This window comes from Brachycentrus maculatus, unplaced genomic scaffold (genome assembly GCF_059751285.1).
Source record: "Brachycentrus maculatus isolate JH-2025_06_01 unplaced genomic scaffold, ASM5975128v1 h1tg000710l, whole genome shotgun sequence".
Lineage (NCBI taxonomy): Eukaryota > Metazoa > Arthropoda > Insecta > Trichoptera > Brachycentridae > Brachycentrus > Brachycentrus maculatus.
In genome coordinates this window covers 33,993-56,157 of record NW_028281441.1, presented here as the reverse complement: position 1 = coordinate 56,157, position 22,165 = coordinate 33,993, and the positions used below count along the sequence as shown (strand labels likewise).

Sequence of the window (22,165 nt, the reverse complement as noted above, 5' to 3'; positions counted from 1 at the left end):
GGTCTGCTGACGACAGTCAACAGTCCGGTTTCTCCTGAGGAGTGCAACGTGGTTTCCTCCCAGCAGTGAGCAAATGCTGACAAGTTCCTGATTGGCCCACACTAGATTATCCCTCCTGTTCCCAACACAGATTCAAATAAAAACATATTTATTTAGTTAGAAGAAACAAAAATGTACTAAATGATCTATAAATAAATCTCGGGCAAGGTAAATAAAAAATTGTGTATTAAATGTTAAATCAAAGCCGGATTTTTTCAGTCTAATAAGTTTTATTTTATCGTTAAAAAACACAAAATCAATATTGTGACAATTGTTTCGCCTAGTTATGGCATTTCCAAACAAATGGACTCAAAAATTTAATAGACTCTAAAAATCTGTATTTGTTTTAACAATTAATACATAAATTAAAATTGAGTTCTACAAATTAAACGCCAAATCAATACATAAAAAGTAAATAATAAATGCAATTCCCAAGATAGTGTTTTAGTATTAATCAGTCTTGATAAAGAAGTGGTTAGCTTTGAAACCGGTGGACATTATAATTATGTTATAATCATTTATTTATTTAGTTTTTAAACCCTTATCCGCACCCCAATGGTGCGTAGGGCACTGCATCATATAAACGCAGTGTTATCTTGGCCATTTACGCATGAAGGAAAGGTGATCAGCCCTCCACTTCAGGTACCAGTCCAGGGTAATATTGAATAAATATAACAGTGAAAAAATCACTTATATTTATTTTACCTCCCTTGGGAATCGAACCCGGGACCTACAGAACGGTAGCAGGGCGTGCTGACCATTACACTACGAAGGTGGACTATCACTATTAAATACTTATAGAGATTTTAAAACTAAGTTACATTTTGAATAAAAAATGGAAAATCACAAAGTTAGTGCTTCAAATATAAATTATATAAAATAAAAAAAGTTTTGTTCACAGAAACTCACTCCCGTACATAACAAATAATAATAAAACCCTTATCCGCACCCCAATGGTGCATAGGGCACTGCGTCATATAAACGCAGTGTTATCTTGATGGTTTACACATGAAGGAAAGGTGATCAGCCCTCCGCTTCAGGTACCCAGTCCAGGGTAATATTGAATAAATATGACAGCAAAAAAATCACACACTCACTCACTCACTCCCGTGCAGGTCAGTGAAATTCTTCACCTATGTTGAGATATCAATACAAATCTTGACCTTTTAATTTACAGATACCAATCTGAGTTTGGGTTCACCATAGCCGACCGTAAGGTTGTGGTGGATGATGTAAGGGTCAGAGGGGCCGCCAAGAATAATTTCCTCAATGAACAGCCGTGTAAAACAGCCAATGATGAGCCGCAGTTTGACAAGGTAAGGATTTACACCAATTCTTTCTTATTCACAACATTTTGAGCGTGTCCAAACAAATGTTTTCAATTGGTTTACTCCATTTAGGAGTTATGTCCACCTCCGTAGTGTAATGGTCAGCACGCGCGGTTACCGTACTGGAGGTCCCAGGTTCAATTCCCATTATAAGTTATTAGACATATTGTTCACAAATTGCTCACTCCTTTCAACAATGTCATTTATCAAAAAAACTTGATTTTTCAGGAGATCGTTTTTAAAGTTTAACAATATAATAAAATGTATTAAAAATATATATCAAGTCACTTATTGATCTTTTTACTGTGCAACAGATCTTTTTAGGTAAAATCTGAATGTTTTTCCTCCATTTGAAAAAAAATTTAGTATATTAAAAAAAAAATTAAACACTACATTTTCTTCAAAATGGTAAAAACAACACTGTCTGCCCTGTAGCGGGTAAATATTAAGTTAAAAATATGCCACTTTTGCTGAGATAAAGTACATTTTCTGGGCATTTCAAAAATACGCACAACTGAAAATTAATGATTTTTGATATATGACGATGTTAAAAAGAGTGAGTGAAATGTCACATGTAGTGTGTCATGAGATTAATGATATGTTTAAGTTGTGTGGTTGTCCATCATGAGTAGTATGGTGAATATTGCACACAAAATGATCACTTAACCAGCCTATGACAAGTCTTAATAAGCCCTGTAAATACCCTGACATCCATATTGTTCTTCATCTATGTCTAGATGTCTAAAAAAATGGAATTCTTTCTTAGTACCGTAGAACGGGGCTACTTGAACTTTGATGTGTTACGTGAGCCCAGTACAAAAAACATATTTAGATCTGTATTTGGTCTACAATAATGAATGTATCGACATGATTCATTGTTTCCCTGACAGGCGACACTTATTGTCACGATACGTTCATTATTATAGACCAATTGCAGATTTATTTTTTATTGTACTGGGCTCAAGTAACACATCAAAGTTCAAATAGCCCCGTCTCAGATATAGATATAATTTTTATTTTCTCCAGATTGTGGATGTCTATTTTGAAAGCGGATACCAAAAGACCAAAGTGTACAGATTAGAAAATCTGTGTGCTGACCACAACATACCGGGACCTGCCATCATAATGGATAACCTATCCACAATACTTATTGAACCAGGTAAATAAAAGTACAGTCCAACTCGGATATAAGAGAGCTCAAGGTACTGGGATATTTTTCTCTTGTAAAGAGGCCTCGCTTATATCCATGCTACCTTCACAGAGAGGTAAAATGACGGGACCTTAACCCGGGTCGCTTTTAACCGTTCCTTCCTGGTGATATGTATTTACTACAACACGACTTTAAAAATGAGAATATCAATGTAAAATATAATAGATACGGGCTCTCAATTTTTGCATTCCTCCCTAATATAATTACGTACATAAAAGTATTTTAATACAAATAAAGTTATTTATTTGCAGCGACGGAAATAAATAATTTGTTGAAAAATCAGGGATAAAATCACCAATACACATTGCTTCTCAGTGTGTGCGTGCGTGCCGTTCTTTGTGTATACGTGTCATGTCATATTGTGTTTATTAGTGCGTAGATTGTCCTATGTGGCGGTCGTGTCACTACGCCAGCAATTTTGGTTACTTGCAATGTATTTTTTTTCTCGTTTTTGGATACTTACCAGAGCTAACATTACAAAATTGTTACATTCCAACTTCGACTATGGTCAATAAAAGCAACACTTAATATTCACATCTTTCTGGTTTTTATATCACATTTTCATCATCATCATCTTCTAAAGGCAGCGCCTTGTAGTGTCAGCCACTTGTCTCTGTCAGTCGCCATCCTCTTGAGCTGCGAATAGGAGGAGACGTCCATGAGCCGCTTCAAATCCTGGAAGTATGAAGTTCTTGGGCGGCCTCTTGTTCGTTTTCCCAAGATTCTTCCTTCGAAGATGTTGCTAAGAAAGGTGCTATTTCTAATTGAGTGCCCTATTAGCTTGGCCTTCCTCTTCAAAATATGATTTAAAAGCTCTCTTCTTTCTTTTACGTCCTGCAACACCTTTTCGTTGGACTTCCTTACAACCCATGATGTCTTGGTCATCTTCCTCCAAACCCACATCTCAAATGCTTCAAGCCGGTCTTTTTCGTACTTTTGGATGGTCCAGGTTTCACACCCATACAACAAAACACTCCAAACAAAAGCCTTTATGAATCCTTTTCTTACTTCAATTTTTAAATGTTTGTTTGATAGGAGGCTGTACTTTTTCATAAAAGTTTGCTTGGCTAGCGTTATCCTCTTTTTTATGTCTAGGGTACATTTATTGTTATATGTTAGCGTGCTACCCAGATAACAGAATTGATCCAACTGTTGAATTACTCTATTTCCGAGAAGTATTGTTGGATGGAGGTCAGATTGCTCTTTTTCAACGATCATTGATTTTGTTTTGGCGGCATTAATTTTCAAATGGAACTTATCCAGAGCATTAGAGAGAGTGTTTAACATGTGGTTCATGTCACTCTCGTCCTCTGCTATCAGGGCGATGTCATCAGCGAATCTTATACAATGTATTTGTTGACCGTTTATTTTTACTCCATTTGTTTTTTCCTTCAACTCTTCAATGGCCTCCTCTATGAACAAATTGAATAGATAGGGTGACAGCGGACAACCCTGTCTCACACCTTTTCTTATCTTGGCTTCTTTTGAGGAACCATTAATATCTATGAGAGTGGATTGGTCCTTGTACAATTTGAGGATGATTCTTCTGTCCTTCCAATCAATTCCTCTTTTCTTCATGACTTTAAACAAGAGGTACCAATCCACTCTATCAAAAGCCTTCTCTAAGTCTATAAAGGTCGTGTATGTTATAAGATTCACATCCAGTCGTCTTTCCAGTATCTGTCTCAGTGCCAAAATTGCCTCTCGTGTTCCCACTCCACTTCTAAAACCAAACTGATCCTCTCCAAGCTGTTCCTCTACTTTCTTTTTCAACCTGCCCTTTATAGTGTTCAGGAGCACTTTGGATGCGTGGGATAGAAGTGTTATGGTTCTATAGTTGTTGCAGTCTGCTGCATTTCCCTTTTTAGGTATTGTTATAGACTTACTCTTTACGAAGTCGTTGGGCAATTTTCCCTTTTCGTAGCACTCACTTATGATGTTATATAGTGCTGTCTTCGTCCGTTCGTCTACATTCTTTAAAACCTCAGCAGGTATATCATCTATCCCAGTTGCTTTTCTATCCGTTAAGGCCTTCACTGCAAAATCGAATTCAGCCCTTGTCAAGGGTGGTCCTTTGCAATCGGGATCTACTTCTTCTTCTGGTTCCAAATAAATCCTTTCGTCTTCGATATCATTTCCACAGTACAGATCTTCTAGATATTCCTTCCATCGCTCAGCTACCTTTTCATTTTCAAATAATAGGTTTCCGTTTTTGTCTTTAACAATATTGCTCTTTGTTTTAGGTGTATATTCTAGGCTTTTAACTCTGTTATATGCTTTATCGATATTATTTTTGTGTAATAGGCTTTCGATTTCTTTACAGTTTTCACGTAACCATTCATTTTTTGCATTGCGACATTGGTCTGTAATTTGATTTTTGATCCGTTTGTATTTGACATAATCTTTACTCCTTAGTTTGTTTCTCTCCTTGATTAATTCTGGTATTTGTTGATTCATCCATGGTTTCCTGGGTTCTAGGACGTTTTTCCCAATACTTTCGTCACATGCTGCATTGATGTTTTTTTTCATTGTCTCCCAAGAAGTTGGTTCTGTCTCATTATTAATCTTTACTAGAGTTGATTGGAAGTCTTTTACTAATTTTATATCTTTTAATTTTTCCAAACACCAGTGCTTTTTCTTGGCCATGATTATTTTCTTAAATCTAATATTGCATACCGCTTTGACTAGAGTGTGATCACTATCTATTTGATTTCCAGGGTATGAGTGACTAGATCGTATTTGATTTCTATATTTTTTCTTTACTAGAATGTAATCAATTTGATATCTCCTCGTGTCTCCGGGGGCCTTCCACGTGTACCTCCTTCTCTCGGGGACTTCGTACATTGTGTTGGTGACGATCATCTCAGACTGCTTGCAAAATTCTATCATTTTTTCTCCTCTTTCATTCATATTTCCTAAACCAAACTTTCCGATACATTCTTGATCAGTTGTTTGACTTCCGACTGAGGCGTTGAAGTCTCCCATAATAATCACATTTGATTTGTTTTCGGTAAGTCTCAGCAGCTCCTCAAGTTGTTCGTACATGGTGTCAATTTCTTCTTCGTTGCAGCTTGATGTTGGAAAATACACTTGTATGACGTACATGTCTGTGGGCTGGGCTTGTAGCTTTATCATAATGATTCTTTCATTTACGTGAAAAGTGTTAAGGACGCTGTTCTTCCATCCACCTTTCAAAATGATTGCTACACCTTTGCTGCCTCTTTTTTCACATCCACTATGAATTATTCTCAAGTCGTCTTTGACATAATCGCCATTTCCCGCCCATCTTGTTTCAGAGATACCTAGGATATCTAATTTTGCTTGTGTCATTTGTTGTGAGATTTCTTCGATTTTGCTCGGTTGTAGCATGGTTCTAACATTCCAAGTACCAATGTTGAATTTGTTGTCACAAGGGTTTCGCTGGTTGACGACCTGAGAAGCCTTGTTCCTTCCCCTGCCGGATCTTGGGGTCCGAGGTCCATGATCAGTAAGTCTTAAGTTGTTGATCGACATTTATGGCTAACCAGGGTTAGGGAATCCTGAGGATCTTTAATGCAGTGGTATCCCTCTGGCCTTCTGCATCCTCAAGCCGTTGACCACACTGTTTGGTTCATCCGCCCTTTCAAGGCAGTTTCCCACCTTGAGGACAAGAGATTGCCCCACTCTACTTGGCTCATCCGCCCCAAAGGCCGTTGGCTTTGTAGAGGTGCCTCCTTATTCCGGGAGACTCTCGGTCGTCAGAGCCTCGTCAGCGTAGCAGGGTGCACCACATGCAGGTGAGGTTGACATTTGAGTAGAGAGGTTATATATTCACTTCATACTCCAAGCACCCCTTTTTCATATGGTGTACAAAATACATATCACCGTTGCACGCGGTAGTTTTTAGCACTGTAAGGGAAAGGCTAAAGACCCCTTTAAGCATTTCTTGCAAACAATGTGTTAAAAGAAAATGTTTCAAGATGAAAATACAACTTACTTATACTTACTTATAACCCTTATCCGCACCCAATGGTACATAGGGCACTGCATCGAATTGACGCAGTGTTATCTTGATCATTACTTACATGAAGGCAAGGTGATCACTCTTGCGCTTCAGGAACCAGTCCAGGGTAGTATTAAATAAATATTACGGTGTAAAATCACTAATATTTATTTTCACCCCCCCTGGGAATCGAACCCGGGACCTCCATCACGGTAGCTAAACACGCTGACCATTACACCACGGAGGCGGACAATACAACTGTTGAGTATTATTTTTACAATTTTAGATTGCAGTGGCGTTATCACTAAATTTGGAGATATTAAAATTACCATTGGGTCTGGCAGTGTCAGAAAAGTGGGCACAGAATTGGACTCCATACAGCTGAGCATATTCTCTCACAGATTCATGTCGATCGCAGAACAGATGGGCAGGTAAATTAACTATGGTTTTCCAAGAAATATTTACTCCGTGAAAATTAATAAATTACAGTGCCAGATCGCTAATCCAAATGTAAATTGTGCAGTGCGTCATTCGGATTAGGGAAGCGTAGGGAGTGTTTTGAGAAAAATGAAATAAAAAAAATGTTGGTTTATGAAAATGCTCTTTATTTTACATTTTTATTTAGGTACTGCATGAATGATTTAAAATTTTTTCATTTTTATTTCATTCATTCATTCATTCAAAAACCCTTATCCGCACCCCAATGGTGCATAGGGCACTGCATCATATAAACGCAGTGTTATCTTGATCATTAACATGAAGGAAAGGTGATCAGCCCTCCGCTTCGGATACCAGTCCAGGGTAATATTGAATAAATATTTGAGTGAAAAAATCACTTTTATCAATTTGACCCTCCCTGGGAATCGAACCCGGGACCTCCAGTACGGTAGCCGAGCGTGCTGACCATTACACTACGGAGGCGGAGGAGGCATTTTTATTTAAGCTTGAAAAAATTAGATATTTTATTTTTAACCAACGAACCTAACTGGTATTCAAGGGCTAAATCACGCATGAGTCTCAAAACCATTGATTTATCAGTGTTCTGGATGACTTCTTCAGCCCGTTGAAAGCTTTCACGGCTTCAGAAGGTGGTATTTTTTAATTTCATCAATTTCGGCAGTTGCTTTGTGGTAAAATCTATCAATTTTTTTCAAATATGCAATACCAAAATTCAATCCTACCACCAATAATGAAATAACACGATAATAAAGAGTGAGAAAATATCACAATGTTACCATATTATTAATTTTTAATTTAAGTTTTACTTAGTAAATATGTACCTCTATTTCTTAAAATCTATTACGACACGTGTTTTCATATTATTTTTTGACATCTCATCAAAGATGAAGAAGAATATGGAAGTCTGGGCATTTACGGGGCTTACGACCGTCATAGGCTGGTTTAAGTGATCACTTTACACAAAAAATGAAAATAGCCTATGACGGTCGTAAGCCCCGTAAATGCCCAGACTTCATCTTCATCGTAATATTCTTCTTCATCTTTGATGAGATGTCAAAAAATAATATGAAAATAACTCCTGTAATTGGAGATAATCCAGATTTTGTGAACAAGTAATTGGACACACTCAAAATGTTGTAGACACGTGTTTTAATGGATTCCGCATCATTTTCAAGCACCGTATGTGAAGCTGAGTAAAATGAGCTAAATTTAAGACACAATACATTTTAAGAAAAAGTAGTATTTACTTAGTAAAACTTAAATTAAAAAAGGTATTTTTGAAACTGGCATCAACTGCTAGCCTTCATCAGAGCCGCATCGGATTACAGTGCGTTTTGTATTACGGAGTGTTTGGATTATCGAGCTGGCACTGTATTCCTAGCTTGGCATCACATACGAACCTTGAATTGACATATTTAAAATACAGGATTCTGCAGAGAACTTCGATATCGGTCAACATAAAGGAGCGGCTAGACTTTTCTTGCGCCCTGTTTGGTCCAGATGGAGGGCTGGTGTCCAACGCGCCACACATTCCCGTGCATTTGGGGGCAATGCAAGAGACCGTCAAGTATCAGGTTAGTTTTCTATTTAGAATGGAACTCCATTAGGGAGAGAAGCCTGCCAGAGAGGCGATGATTATAAGTATGTGTAGCAAAGCTTTCTAGTGAGGTGTCAGTGAGTGCATGTCAGACCTGATATTACTAACAGAGGGATGAAAGTAGACTGAATGCGATTCCTCAGACGAATCTGTGGCAAAACGATGTATGATAGATGTTCGAATGGTGATATAAGGAATGAATGCAAGGTTGAGATAAGCATTATCGATAAAATTAAGAAAGGTACGTTGAGATGGTTTGGACATGTGGAATGAATGAGTGAGGAAAGAGAGCGGTTAAACAAATTTATGAAGCGAATGTAGTTGGAAAAAGGAGCAGAGAAAGACAGAGAAAAACTTGACATGGTCAGTTATGTCAAATACTTGGGCGTGGTCAGGTCAGGAAACGAAAGAATCGACGGGTATGTATTAGGAGATGTACGAATGTGGAAGAGGCGAATAAAGTTTGCAAAGACAGAGTGGTGTGGCGTCCTATTCTCTCTGCCTACCCCTATGGGGAAGCGGCGTGGTACATAGTTGGTTAGTAAAAAATATTAACCACAAAGTACATGCTTCAAATATTAAGGTGGAGACTGACTGGAGCATTTCGTCGTTACATAACGTCGTAACATCGCTCGCGGCGAGCATCAGCGAGCATCCCAAACTATGGATGGAGCGCTCGGCTCGCTGTACTGACTGCCTGAATGCTCGCATCGTATCGTGTTACTTTATTAAAATTAAACACTTGGATATACTAATGAGTTTAATGAGTTTTATTTATATATAACTTTAATGAGTTTTATTTATATATACGACTAGTTTCGAAAACGACAGATGTTTTCATCTTCTGGTACAAATTAAAACTAACGAACAAAAATATATTTAGGGGTATATATAGGTTAATAAATAAAGGGAAAGGAGGGGGGTTAAGGAACAAGATTTTTTCTAAAAGGAAACATTGATAATAATGGTGACATATTTTGAAACAGTATATTATTAATTAATGTTTTATCTGAATTGAAATTTCTATGTATTTCTAAATTTTCTAAATTATTCATGACTTGACCTTTGTTTGTAACAGAGTGAATTAATTTAAGTGTATGAGAGTCAAATGAGTGGTTAGTTTCCATGATATGATTTGCAAATTCTGAAAAATAATTACTTGTTAGTCTACGGCGATGTTCTCTTATTCTAATTTTTAGACTTCTCGCAGTTTGGCCAGTATATTTTTTATCGCAGTCACCGCAAGAAATTTCATAAATACCACTTCTGTCTAATATGTTTACTTTTGATTTTGAGTTTCCAAGAATTTGACCCAAGTTGTTAGTCGTATAATACGCAGGTTGGATATGAAAGGGTAATAGTTTAGAAACCTGTTAGTTATTAGTTATTAATCCAGTATAGAGAATATTGTACCAACGTTTTTTATATTATTTATTTAGTTAATGCCGAATCAATAAATAGTGTAACATGTTACGTTAGGACGAAATGCGCCGGTCAGTCTCCACCTTTAAGAATATTGATAATATGAAATAACTCTATTCATCCCATGTGCAATCCAATTTATCAACACATTCCTCGAAGCTGTGAGACTTCAGCTGACCCTGCCGCGCCTTTTGAGAAAAACAATTCTTGAAATGAAAGTGACATTTCAGATTACTGTGCGAGGTGATACTCTCCAAGAAGGCGATGTGATCTTGTCCAACCATCCCAAAGCTGGCGGGTCTCACCTTCCAGACCTGACTGTCATCACTCCCGTCTTCCATAAGTACGTGTTTTTTAAACATCTTATTTCGCAACATTGAACTTTGAATTTCGAACTTACATTTGACCATTTTGAATTTTAAATTATCGTGGTTTTAAACTGTCAGTTTTGGACTAATAGAATTTTAAACATATCATTTTTTGACTTCTCATCAAAGATGAAGAAGAATATGGAAGTCTAGGCATTTACGGGGCTGACGACCGTCATAGACTGGTTTAAGTGATCACTTTACACACCTGTAACATTCACCAATTCTACCCATTATTGACAACCACACTACTCAAATTCTTGAAAGCTCCATATATATGAACCAATAAAAATAAAAATAAATAAAAAGCTTATTTTCATGTCACCATTAGATGTTTCTAGTGAATTTCAAGTGATTCAAGAATTATGTTTCAAAATTGTTTCATATATAAAGAACTTCCAAGAATTTGAGTAGTGTGGTTGTCAATAATGGGTAGAATTGGTGAATGTTACACGTGTGTAAAGTGATCACTTAAACCAGCCTATGACGGTCGTCAGCCCCGTAAATGCCCAGACTTCTATATTCTTCTTCATCTTTGATGAGATGTCAAAAAATGATATTAAAATAACTACTGTAATTGGAGATAATCCAAATTTTGTGAACAAGTATTTGGACACACTCAAAATGTTGAGAATTTTAAACTGTTGAAATTATTATCCATCATGATTTTTTACTGTCTGATTTTTTAAAACTTAATGGTTATTTGAGCAGTTAGAATTTGGGCTTTAAATAAAAAAAATGAAACGCTTATATATGACATATATCTGTCCGCCTCTGTAGTGTAATGGTCAGCACGCTCGGCTACCGTTCTGGAGGTCCCGGGTTCGATTCCCAAGGGGGGTAAAAATAAAATATAAGTGATTGTATTTTTTCACTGTATTATTTATTCAATATTACCATGGACTGGTACCTGAAACGGAGGGCTGATCACCTTTCCTTCATAAGTAAAACGATCATGATAACACTGCGTTTATAAGACACAGTGGCCTATGCACCATTGGGGTGCGGATAGGGTTTTTTATTATTATTATTATATATGACAATTTTTTAACACATATTCCACTCCTAAATCCAAGGACCTGGAGCACTGAATTTACCACCTTCAACTCCTCTTATTTGAAAATCAAGTTATTCTTTTGTTAGATCTGATGCAGTGCCTTATACACCATTGGGAAGAATAGAAGTCTAATATAAATGAGGAATATTACATCTTTATAAAATTAATTAACATTGTTTTCACCCCTTTTTTTATTAATACAATTACACTACCGGTTTCGACAAGAACCTTGTCATCATCAGGGTTTATTTTAATTCAAAAACATCAAAAACATTAAAATACTCTCACCGAAAACTTCCAAACGCTCCGTAAAAATCCTAAAAGAGTGTGTGGAAGTTTTTGGTGAGAGTATTTGAATGTTTTTAATTTTTTTGAATGAAAATAAACCCTGATGATGACAAGGTTCTTGTCGAAACCGGTAGGTTAAATTGTATTAATAAAAAAGTGGTGAAAACAAAGTTTATAAAATGTGCTTCAAAGTATCTGCGCAAAACATTCAAGAAATATTACACCGTTTTTCAGAGGCATATCGCAGCCGATATTTTTCGTAGCCTCGAGGGGTCATCACGCTGATATCGGTGGAATAACGCCCGGCTCCATGCCTCCCCACTCCACCAGCCTGTCGCAGGAGGGAGCGGCCTTCACCTCCTTCCTGCTGCTGCAGGGCGGGGTGCTCCGGGAAAAGGAACTCTCTCACGAGCTCCGGGAGTCCCGGAACTTGGCAGACAACCTGTCCGACTTGAAAGCCCAGGTCGCTGCTAACCAGAGAGTAAGAACTTTTCTAATCTGAGAGTTAAGTCATCTAACCTAATGCAATCTGTCTGCTGTGCTGGTTGGGGTTGTGGGCATCTGTGTACCGGCCAACATCGGGTCGGAATCGGATCTAGCTGACTAACTGCCTACACCGGGGTACTTCTAGAAATTTTTGTGATGGATTTACAAACTTGTATTTATTAAGATTGGCAGTGACAGGGATATTGAAAGCTTTTAAATGTAAATTCACAGTAAAATTGGGATACAATTTTATGTTGTTTCACATTTTCAATAAATTTCGCAACTTAGTTAAAAAAAAAATTCTTTGCAAGAGCAGATCTGTCAGGAAGTCTAGATGCTTCTGTATCAGATCTGGGCATGCGGTGGGACAGCTTTCAATATGACATAATCTGACTAGAGCAGTGGTTCTTAACCGTGCTGGAGGTACCAAACACCACCAGTTTCAATTTGTGCATTTACCGTACCCTTATTTGGAAAAATCAAACTTTTTTTTCTCAAATTCAAAACATAGGTATACATACGTGCAAAAAATGAACAAAACCATTAAAAATAAAGTATAAGGCCATTATAACATGATTATCATAAAAAAAGTGCATATATCGCAATGACGACACGTTATGACAATACGGCTGACCAAACTCAAAACACAGTAAGGGACATTTTTTTGAAGTAGTTTTTTTTTTGCATTTTTGGACTAACTAGAATCTACTTAGTCCAAAAATGCAAAAAAAACATACTACAAAAAAATGTCCCTTGCTGTGTTTTAAGTTTGGACAGCCGAATAGATCTAGTACATTTATTATGACTGATTTGAAGTCCCATACTAGTAAAAAATATGTACGATGGGGAGTATGTGTAATGGTTTTAGCATTTGAGTTCTTGTATTATTTTTATTGCTAGATTGATTGCACTAGATCTATTGGATAAATGAATATATTGTAAGTCATATCATTTTTCATAATTTCTTACAATAAGGCAGGTGTGTGTTTTGACCTCTGCCGAACCCGGGAGACTGACTCGCCGAACCCCTGGGGTTCGATCAACCCAGGGGAAGAACCACTAGACTAGAGATTTAGGTCATCTAACCTGACACAATCTGATCAGAGAGTAAGATCATCTACCTAACATAATTTGATCGAAGAGTAAGATCATATAACCTAACCTAACTTATGTTGGGTTAGGTTAGATACAAAGTCCAGATTAGGATTGCTGATAAATTGTCAGCAGTTGATGTCCTGTGCGTCGAAAACCTTTGCTTTGTTAAATAAGCAAGCTTGATGGCAGCCATCAGGGGTATGCAAAGTATATGAACTAGCTAACTGAATCACCTTTTTTTGGTGACATTTCGCTCACTCCTTTCAAGAACGTCTTAAATAAAAAATTGACAATTTTCAGTTTTGCATATTTTTGGAATGTCCAGAAAATGTATTATATCCCAGCAAAAGAGGCATATTTTTCACTTAATATTTACCCCCTAAAGGGCAGAAAGTGTTGTTTTTGCATTTTGAAGAAAAGGTATTGTTTAATTATTTTTTTAAATATAGTAAATATTTTTCAAATGGAGAAAAAACCTTCAGGTTTTACCTGAAAAGATCTGTTGCGCAATAAAAAGTTCAATAAGTGGCTTGATATTTATTTTTAATACATTGTATTATATTTTTTAACTATAAAAACGTTCTTCTGAAATTTAAGTTTATCGATTTATGACGTTCTTGAAAGGAGTGAGCGATTTGTGATCATAGATTACTGCGTTCTGTGTCGTATTTCTTTATTCCTCGCTTCTTGGTGGATATCTTGTAAGGTGTCATGTTTAACAGGCGTATCGGAGAAAGGGAGCGATGCAGGCATTTAATAGGTGGCATTTTTTCTTCACCGAGTACAAATCCAATCTCCAGACAGCCTTCGTACCGGTTTACTGCATTTAAATAAATATTGTGATGTTTCAGGGTATGCAACTTGTTAGTGAACTTATAGCATCTTATGGCTTGGAGGTGGTGCAAGCGTACATGCAGTATATCCAATCCAATGCTGAACTGGCTGTTAGAGACATGCTCAAAGTAAGTAAACTCCTTCTTCAGTAATTCCTGTACTGCCCAAGTGGCCAGACTATGGAATAAATGCACCATCTCTGATAAAAAACGCTAGATCTGTACTAAATATTTTGTACTAATCTTTTTGTGTTTCTTTTGGCTTTTATGCATTAATTTTAAATCAAACACAGATTTTTGAGTCTACTAAGTTGTATTTTATTAATAAAAACACATAAAAAAATTATATCGTGACAATTGTTTCGCCTTGTTAGGACATTATCAAACGAATGTGAAGATCAAATGGACTACGGTCCTTATGTAGCTATACAATTCTAAGTGATAGTTTTAACACTGTTGTCTCTACTGTTGTCTCCCATAAATTATTGCTGCACGTGTTAAAACTGTCACTTAGATTTGTATAGCTACATAAGGACCGTAGTCCATTTGATCTTCACATTCGTTTGGTAATGCCCTAACAAGGCGAAACAATTGTCACAATATAATTTTTTTATGTGTTTTTGTTAATGAAATACAACTTAGTAGACTAAAAAAATCTGTGTTTGATTTAAAATTGATACATAAATTAAAATGGAGTCCTACAAATTAAACGCCAAATTAATAAATAATTGGCTTCATTTAATGAATATCTTTTAATGTTTTGTTTTATATATGTAGCTGTTGTTGACTCAAATAAATCAATAAAAAAAATACTTTTGATAGGTAAAGAAAGATTTTTTTTTCTCTATTATTTTTCGGTTACTATTGGCAAGCCTCTAACTTGATGTGTTATTCCTTTTGATATCCATTTCCAGGACATAGCAGCCAAGACCTTCGCCAAGACTGGAAGCCACGAGTTGTGTGCCGTGGATCACATGGACGACGGCTCTCCCATCGCTCTCCGGGTGACCTTGGACCCCCGGAGGGGCGGGGCCGTGTGCGACTTCACGGGCACGGGCCCCGAGGTGTGGGGCAACTGCAACGCGCCCCGCGCCATCACCCTTTCGGCACTCATCTACTGCCTGCGCTGCATGGTCGGGCACGATGTGCCACTCAATCAGGTCATAAGGTCTTGTAATAAAATAGTCACGTGTCTCATCTGAATGAGGCATATCTCAAGACGCACGGTTAAAAGAAATGTGCGTCTCTGTATGGACTGAATATTCAGTGTGCGTTAACTAGACCGCCACAAAACAAGGGCTCTTCATGTTAAACACTTCTTACTCTCGGGTTATTTTCCGAGTAACAGGCAAAAAAAAAAAATTTTTTCTACAGAATTACGAAAACAATGTTTGTTGTATTCATGCTGACAAAACTTTTCCATAATAGGTGCATTTATTATGGAACTTTTTTATTATCGTGTCCCCTCTCTCTCTATATCGTCCGCATATGTAAATACATAATAAGTTTACATAATAAGTTTAAATTATGTGTAACAAATGTTACACATAATTTTTTTTTTTTGGCAGACAGTTTTTCGCATACGTGATACAGGTTAAAAAAAGAACACTTTATAAAAGTGGTTGTCAAATTCTACATATCTGCTAACTAACTAACTAATTACATATCACGCTGCATCCTCACAGGGGTAGGCAGAGAAAATAGAACGCCGCAGCAATTTGCCTTTGAAAACAATCTTTGCCTCTTTTAACCTTTCCCTTTTGGTGCTAAAATAAAATACGGACATTCATAGGTAATCCCCTTAATTAATTATAAATGAAATAAAAAATTATAATAATTAAGATTTATTTCCTGAAAACATTAAAAGACCATCTGGCAACGCTCAGGGAACAAGCATAGGTCCACTCTTGTCGAAAGCTCAAGAGCGACTGCCGCAAACTTGCTAGCTAGCTAGAGAACATTGAGCTTTGAGTTCCTCACGCTTAAACAGTGTATGTATGCAAGAGTGAGATGCGAATATAGTGTCGCCGTTCCCGTACACTCTTTGCGCGCTGTTTATATGCGAATTTGTTTCCGATGTTCACAAAATACCTCCGATGTTCACAAAATACCTCAAAATACCTGATAAATTCTGATTGTTATTAATATTTTTTTAAAAAATGAATGCGTAAATATGTTATGGAGGAAAACCTAAAATCTTAGCCTTGTATTTATTATATTTATAGAGATATTATGGTTATTAGAAGCAATGTGTACTATGCACACAAAACCGGGAAGGGAGGGATAAAGAGATTTTGTTCTCACCGTGTCTGCTTTGGTCTCTATCCCATATGTGACAATCCTCTTGCACATGTCTCGTATATTCTTACTTCACTCTCAATATTCACGTGTGTAATGTCATATATTTTATTTTCAGGGCTGCCTGACTCCCGTTCAAGTCATCATACCTCCGGGAAGCTTGTTGGATCCGGGAGAGGATGCGGCAGTGGTGGGGGGAAATGTGCTTACCTCACAGAGAATCGTGGATGTGGTGCTCAAAGCATTTTCTGTAAGTATGCTAAGGAAGGATCCATTACTTTAGGATAATCACACATAGCACTTGTAATCATTGTCCGTCTGAATGAAGCAATCCGGAAAGAACGACCAGAATTGGCCAATAGGAAGGGAGTTGTGTTCCATTATGACTCACTTTTAATTTTAAGTTCTAATTTTTATTTTATTTTTTTATTTCATTACTTTTTATTGTTATTACTCTTTTTTACAACCAAATTTCTATTCTTTATATATCGCTCACTCCTTTTAGAACGTCATAAATCAAAAAACTTGATTTTTCAGTAGAACGTTTTTAAAGTTTAAAAATATAATACAATGTATTAAAAATAAATATCAAGCCACTTATTGAATTTTTTACTGTGCAACAGATCTTTTTAGGTAAAACCTGAAGGTTCTTTCTCCATCTGAAAAATATTTAGTACATTTAAAAAAATAATTAAAAATACCTTTTCTTCAAAGTACAATAATAACACTTTCTGCCCTGTAGCTGGTAAATATTAAGTTAAAAATATGCCGCTTTTGCTGGGCATTTTTACATTTTCTGGGCATTCCGAAAACATGCACAACTGAAAATTGACGATTTCTGATTTATGACGTTCTTGAAAGGAGTGAGCGATATTTATTTAACTTGTACTTTTATTTGTTTCTGTAAGTGTATTGTGTTCTTATCCAATTGATGAAAAACATTAAAACAATTTATTTCTTCTCTTGTATTTAAAACACTTTATTTCATCCCCTTGTAATGTGGACTGTGTCTACGGTTTGAGCTACCATGTTGATTTTGGAGCGTCCGGGGCAAAAGCCTAACTATTGAGGGGACAATCCCGGAAGACTCCAAGAAACGTTGAATCCGTTGCGAGATGAGCCTCTCTAGCATCTTTCCCATGCCATCCAGCATGCAGAGGGCCCAGCTGGTGCTCCCTTGCCTTTTGGTATGAGCACCAGTCTATGTACCTTCAGGAGGTAGTGAAGACGCCCTTGGGCAGGCATTGAATATTGTCAGTAGCAACGTGGGGTCACTGAGTGCGATATCAATTTTTTTTTTGCGGCTGGGGAAAAAATCTTCAGAAAGACACCACAGGGACCCAACGGTGCCAAGCTCCCTGAGGTAGTGTGGGATTTCTATCCCTGAGGTAGTGTGCGATATCAACCTAACCTAACTTTCAATCTTCTCTAGGTGTGTGCAGCGTCGCAGGGCTGCATGAACAACGTGACGCTGGGCGAGAGCGGGTGGGGCTACTACGAGACGGTGGCCGGGGGCGCCGGCGCGGGGCCCGGCTGGGTGGGGGCGGGGGGCGTGCACTCGCACATGACCAACACGCGCATCACCGACCTGGAGATCATAGAGCGGCGCTACCCGCTCCTCCTGGAGACCTTCAGCCTGCGAACCGGCTCTGGCGGGAAAGGTAACATTTGACTATCAGTCTTCACCTGTTGTATTCTCCTTTAGCCAGGTATTGCGATACATGCAATGTATCATGCATGCATGGTATTGGAGTACATCAATGCAGAATATATAATATGGCTCTAGAGCAAGGGTGGCCAACCCGCGGCTCGCGGGCCACATGCGGCCCGCCGGGTGTCTACTTGCGGCACTTTTGGTGGTTTTATGTGTACATATAAAACCACCAAAAAAACATTCCACTATGCGTAGTTCATATCATATCCCATATATGGAAGTATTTCACTATTGTGACAATTTCAAGACACATATAGACGTTGGACCAAAGAAGAGAAGAGTAACAGAAGAACTGAGAAGTTTTCTGATTATTTTTTGTATTGCCTAACTCCAATTTAATAAATACGTTACATTCTCATTTTCTTGTATCTTAAAATTTTATTTTTAATTTTTTTTTACATATATAAATATATATATATATATATATATATTTTTTTCGATATCTAAAAGAGCTGTGTATTTAGTAATGGCTACAACAACTGCTATAGGCAAAGTGAACTTACCAGATCGCAACCAGTTTTGCAGTTCAGCAACAAATTTGGTTGCAGGACTGATGGCGTGAAATGCTCTTACACCAGTAGTTAGAAATAGTGAGATAATCTAAAGAAAAAAACTTTAGAAAGAATCTTGCTTTCAAATGAATACTGATCAAGTTAACAATGCATGATTTAGGTGCAATGCCCTATGCATGATTCAGTGCAGGCAGGGACAGAAAGAAAGGAAGGAAATCAAATGGTGTGAGTGTTGCAGGAAAATGGCCCGGAGGAGATGGCGTCAGAAGAGAAATGATGTTTAGAAGAAACATGACACTTTCCGTGTTGACAGAACGGAGAGCTTTTCAACCTTATGGAATGGAAGGTACATTATTCATTTAATTTTTCTTCTTCTGTTTGTGTCATGTCAGGTCCCCCTGACGTCCACTAACACTTGAGAGTAATTGTACTTGTCGTGGACAGCTCTAAACAGCACCTTGATGGTCCTGATCCCCATCCAATCTTGTTTAGTCTAGATCCAGGAGATCTGCCTTCTGCCCACACCTCGTCGACCCTCTATTAGGTGCAATAGCTTGTATTTCCCTCCTCTCAGCACATGCTTCAGATAAGACACCTTCCGGACTAAATTTTTAATATTAATTTAATTAATACTTTTTAATATAACACATCATCCAATGAATGAACAGTCTAAGGGCGTTTGTGCACTACACGGAATCACACGGAATTTTACCATCCGGCACGTCAGTTAGCGTTTTAAATGATGATTGGCTTGTGCTTTTTTTGTCCATCTTTCTTCGGATCGGTGCATGAACACGTTGCGCGTAAATTCGATCACGCTAAACTGTCGTAGTCGCTTTTCAAAACCGGACTGCCGGACAGTAAAATTCCGGGTAGTGCGCAACTGAGAATTTTTTTTTTAGAAATTCTACTATATTTGTCAACATACTCTCTTTCAAGAGTGATATATTCATTGCAGAGCTCCTCTAACTTTTCGATTCCTTATTGTAGAATGATTAGAATGGTCTCAAAATAGACCTTAGTTTCGGCAATAGCTTCTTAATTTCAGCCATATTTCTTTCCCTGGAGCATCTTTTTGAGATCTGCAAAAAGCTAGTAGTCGCTAGGGCCCAGATCTGGAGATTATGTTAGATGGGAAAGCAATTGTATTCTTGCCAGTGCCCTTTATTATAACCTAAAATATAATGTATACCCACACACAGGCCATGCTTTTGTGGGATCTTTTTTTGTATTAACTCTTACCACTCTGTAGGCCAGACATTCTGGCCCGTATGATTCTAGAAGCAGCTCCGTGGGCCACAATATCTGGCCCGGCGCAAGTATACTTTAATCACTGATTTCTCTATCACCCAAGTATATTCTACCAAAAAATATTTCATACAAATATAGTTAATCTTAATTAATAGATTTATATTATCCACTGACACTTCGTGATGGAATTGCATTTTTAATATGTTATTAGATTAAAACCAATATTTTTAGCTTTTCCACTTTATTTTTATTTGACCAGCGACCGGGTTTCGTCGTAACCGACATCACCAGTTTGATGATGTCAGTAACGACGAAACCCGGTCGCTGGTCAAATAAAAATAAAGTGGAAAAGCTAAAAATATTGGTTTTAATCCAATAACATATTAATCTTAATTAACACGGTCATACAAATTGCCAGACAGAGTGTCCCACAATTAGAAAACCAAAATATTTATTTTAATGGTAGAAAAACGTTGCATTTTTTTTTATCAGAGTAGCTGATCAGTTATGAGAAAAAATGGTCAGAGAGATGAAAAGGTTGATAAAACATATTTTTTGTACTTGTAATTATAATATATTGTGAAATGCAAAATGTGAAGCATAATTCGTTAAACTTTACCATAATTTTCATTGACTTGTGACACAGAGCATTGTCTTGGGGAAACATTCCATTTATTATTATTATTATATATATTTAAAACAAAAAACCTGACTTTTTCTAAATAAAATCTTCATTCAACTCATCAGTTGGAATTAATTTTCTTTTAATCATGATTTATTTAAAGGTGGAATGCCGGGTGAGAGAGGGGTCAACTATCTTCGCCGTAAATCCGGAAAAATGATAAATCTTGGAGGAAAGACTTCGGTTGACGTAAATCCAGGGGTGAGTTCCTGTGAAATTTTTATTAATCGATTTGCCAACCACTTTGTGGTGATATCTATCCATTTTTAACCTTTCCGGGAGTACAATAATTGATGTTGGACATTCTCTGGGGCGTGGGTTCTTTTTACATTAATTTTTTATTTTTCATTTCACGAAATCTATGTACCGTAGAACGGGGCTACTTGAACTTTGATGTGTTACTTGAGCCCAGTGCAAAAAAATATTTAGATCTTTATTTGGTCTACAATAATGAACGTATAAGTGTCAACTGTCAGGGAAACAATGAATCATGTCGATACGTTCATTATTGTAGACCAAATACAGATCTAAATATGTTTTTTGTACTGGAGTCAAGTAACACATCAAAGTTCAAGTCGCCCCGTTCTACGGTATGTATTACGAAGATAAAAATTATGTAAAAATTAATTAAAAAATTCAAAATATTTTAAAATGATGACAAAATTTTCATTCATTCAAACCCTTATCTAAACCCGAATGATGCATAGGAGACTGCATCATGTAAACGCAGTGTTATCTTGTTCGTTAACACATGAAGGAAAGGTGATCAGCCCTCCGCTTCAGGTACCAGTCCAGGGTAATATTGAATAAATATTAGAGTAAAAAAAATCACCTATATTTATTTGACCCCCCCATGGATTGATTGAAAATAGTCAAATAATGTTATTTTTATTTAGGTGTTAATAAAAAAATTGTTACTAAAGTATGCCCTTCATTTCTACAGTGTCCTGTCTGTTCATCGCCATACAAATACGCTACAATAAATTAAAACTACATTAAACATAACTAAAAATATTTTACCCCCCTAGAAAATTTTCTGCGGGCACCCATGGACCCCCCCCCCCCCTATGGTAGCCAAACGCGGTAGCCACTATACTATGGAGGCAGAAAGCTTTATAGTAAAATAATTCCTTTCTTTTTACAGGATGTTTTCATTCTTTTGACACCGGGTGGCGGTGGGTACGGTGTCCCGGAAGAGGGAGGCACGGGAGAAGCACTGTTCCAGGAAGAGGGATGTCCCGAATTCAGTGAACGGGGAAGCGTCTACGAATACAGAATGGCACAGGAATCCGTGTGATAAATTTTAAATTAAAGTGTGATTAAAAAAGAGAAGAAAAGTAGTAACAAGACTAGTTTTGGAGTCTACGGATGCTTCCATCAATGGGTTTGAATATAAACTGTAGATTCTAGTAAACTCATAGAGTTTATATTCCAACCTGTAGATGGAAGCGTCTGTAGCTTCCGAAACTAGTTGTAACAATAAGTGGTAAACACAAGTGTTTTATTTATAATTTACATCAATACATAATTCGGCTGTCCAAACT

General features: G+C 37.1%; 1 protein-coding gene across 2 annotated transcripts in view; it reads left to right on the top strand.

The window, feature by feature from the left end:
• LOC148300480 (5-oxoprolinase-like) overlaps window positions 1–22,050 on the top strand; it is a 45,733-nt gene extending 23,683 nt beyond the window's left edge. For both annotated transcript variants that reach the window (XM_088274702.1, XM_088274701.1), the window contains exons 14-26: window positions 1,217–1,355; window positions 2,394–2,526; window positions 6,846–6,990; window positions 8,445–8,592; window positions 10,268–10,380; window positions 11,985–12,231; window positions 14,183–14,293; window positions 15,079–15,324; window positions 16,581–16,712; window positions 17,895–18,123; window positions 18,927–19,034; window positions 20,725–20,822; window positions 21,766–22,050. In XM_088274702.1, the coding sequence (XP_088130828.1) occupies window positions 1,217–1,355; window positions 2,394–2,526; window positions 6,846–6,990; window positions 8,445–8,592; window positions 10,268–10,380; window positions 11,985–12,231; window positions 14,183–14,293; window positions 15,079–15,324; window positions 16,581–16,712; window positions 17,895–18,123; window positions 18,927–19,034; window positions 20,725–20,822; window positions 21,766–21,918 (2,002 nt within the window). In that variant the 3' untranslated portion in view covers window positions 21,919–22,050. The remainder of the gene's footprint in view (window positions 1–1,216; window positions 1,356–2,393; window positions 2,527–6,845; window positions 6,991–8,444; window positions 8,593–10,267; window positions 10,381–11,984; window positions 12,232–14,182; window positions 14,294–15,078; window positions 15,325–16,580; window positions 16,713–17,894; window positions 18,124–18,926; window positions 19,035–20,724; window positions 20,823–21,765) is intronic.
• Window positions 22,051–22,165: the final 115 nt, after the last annotated feature.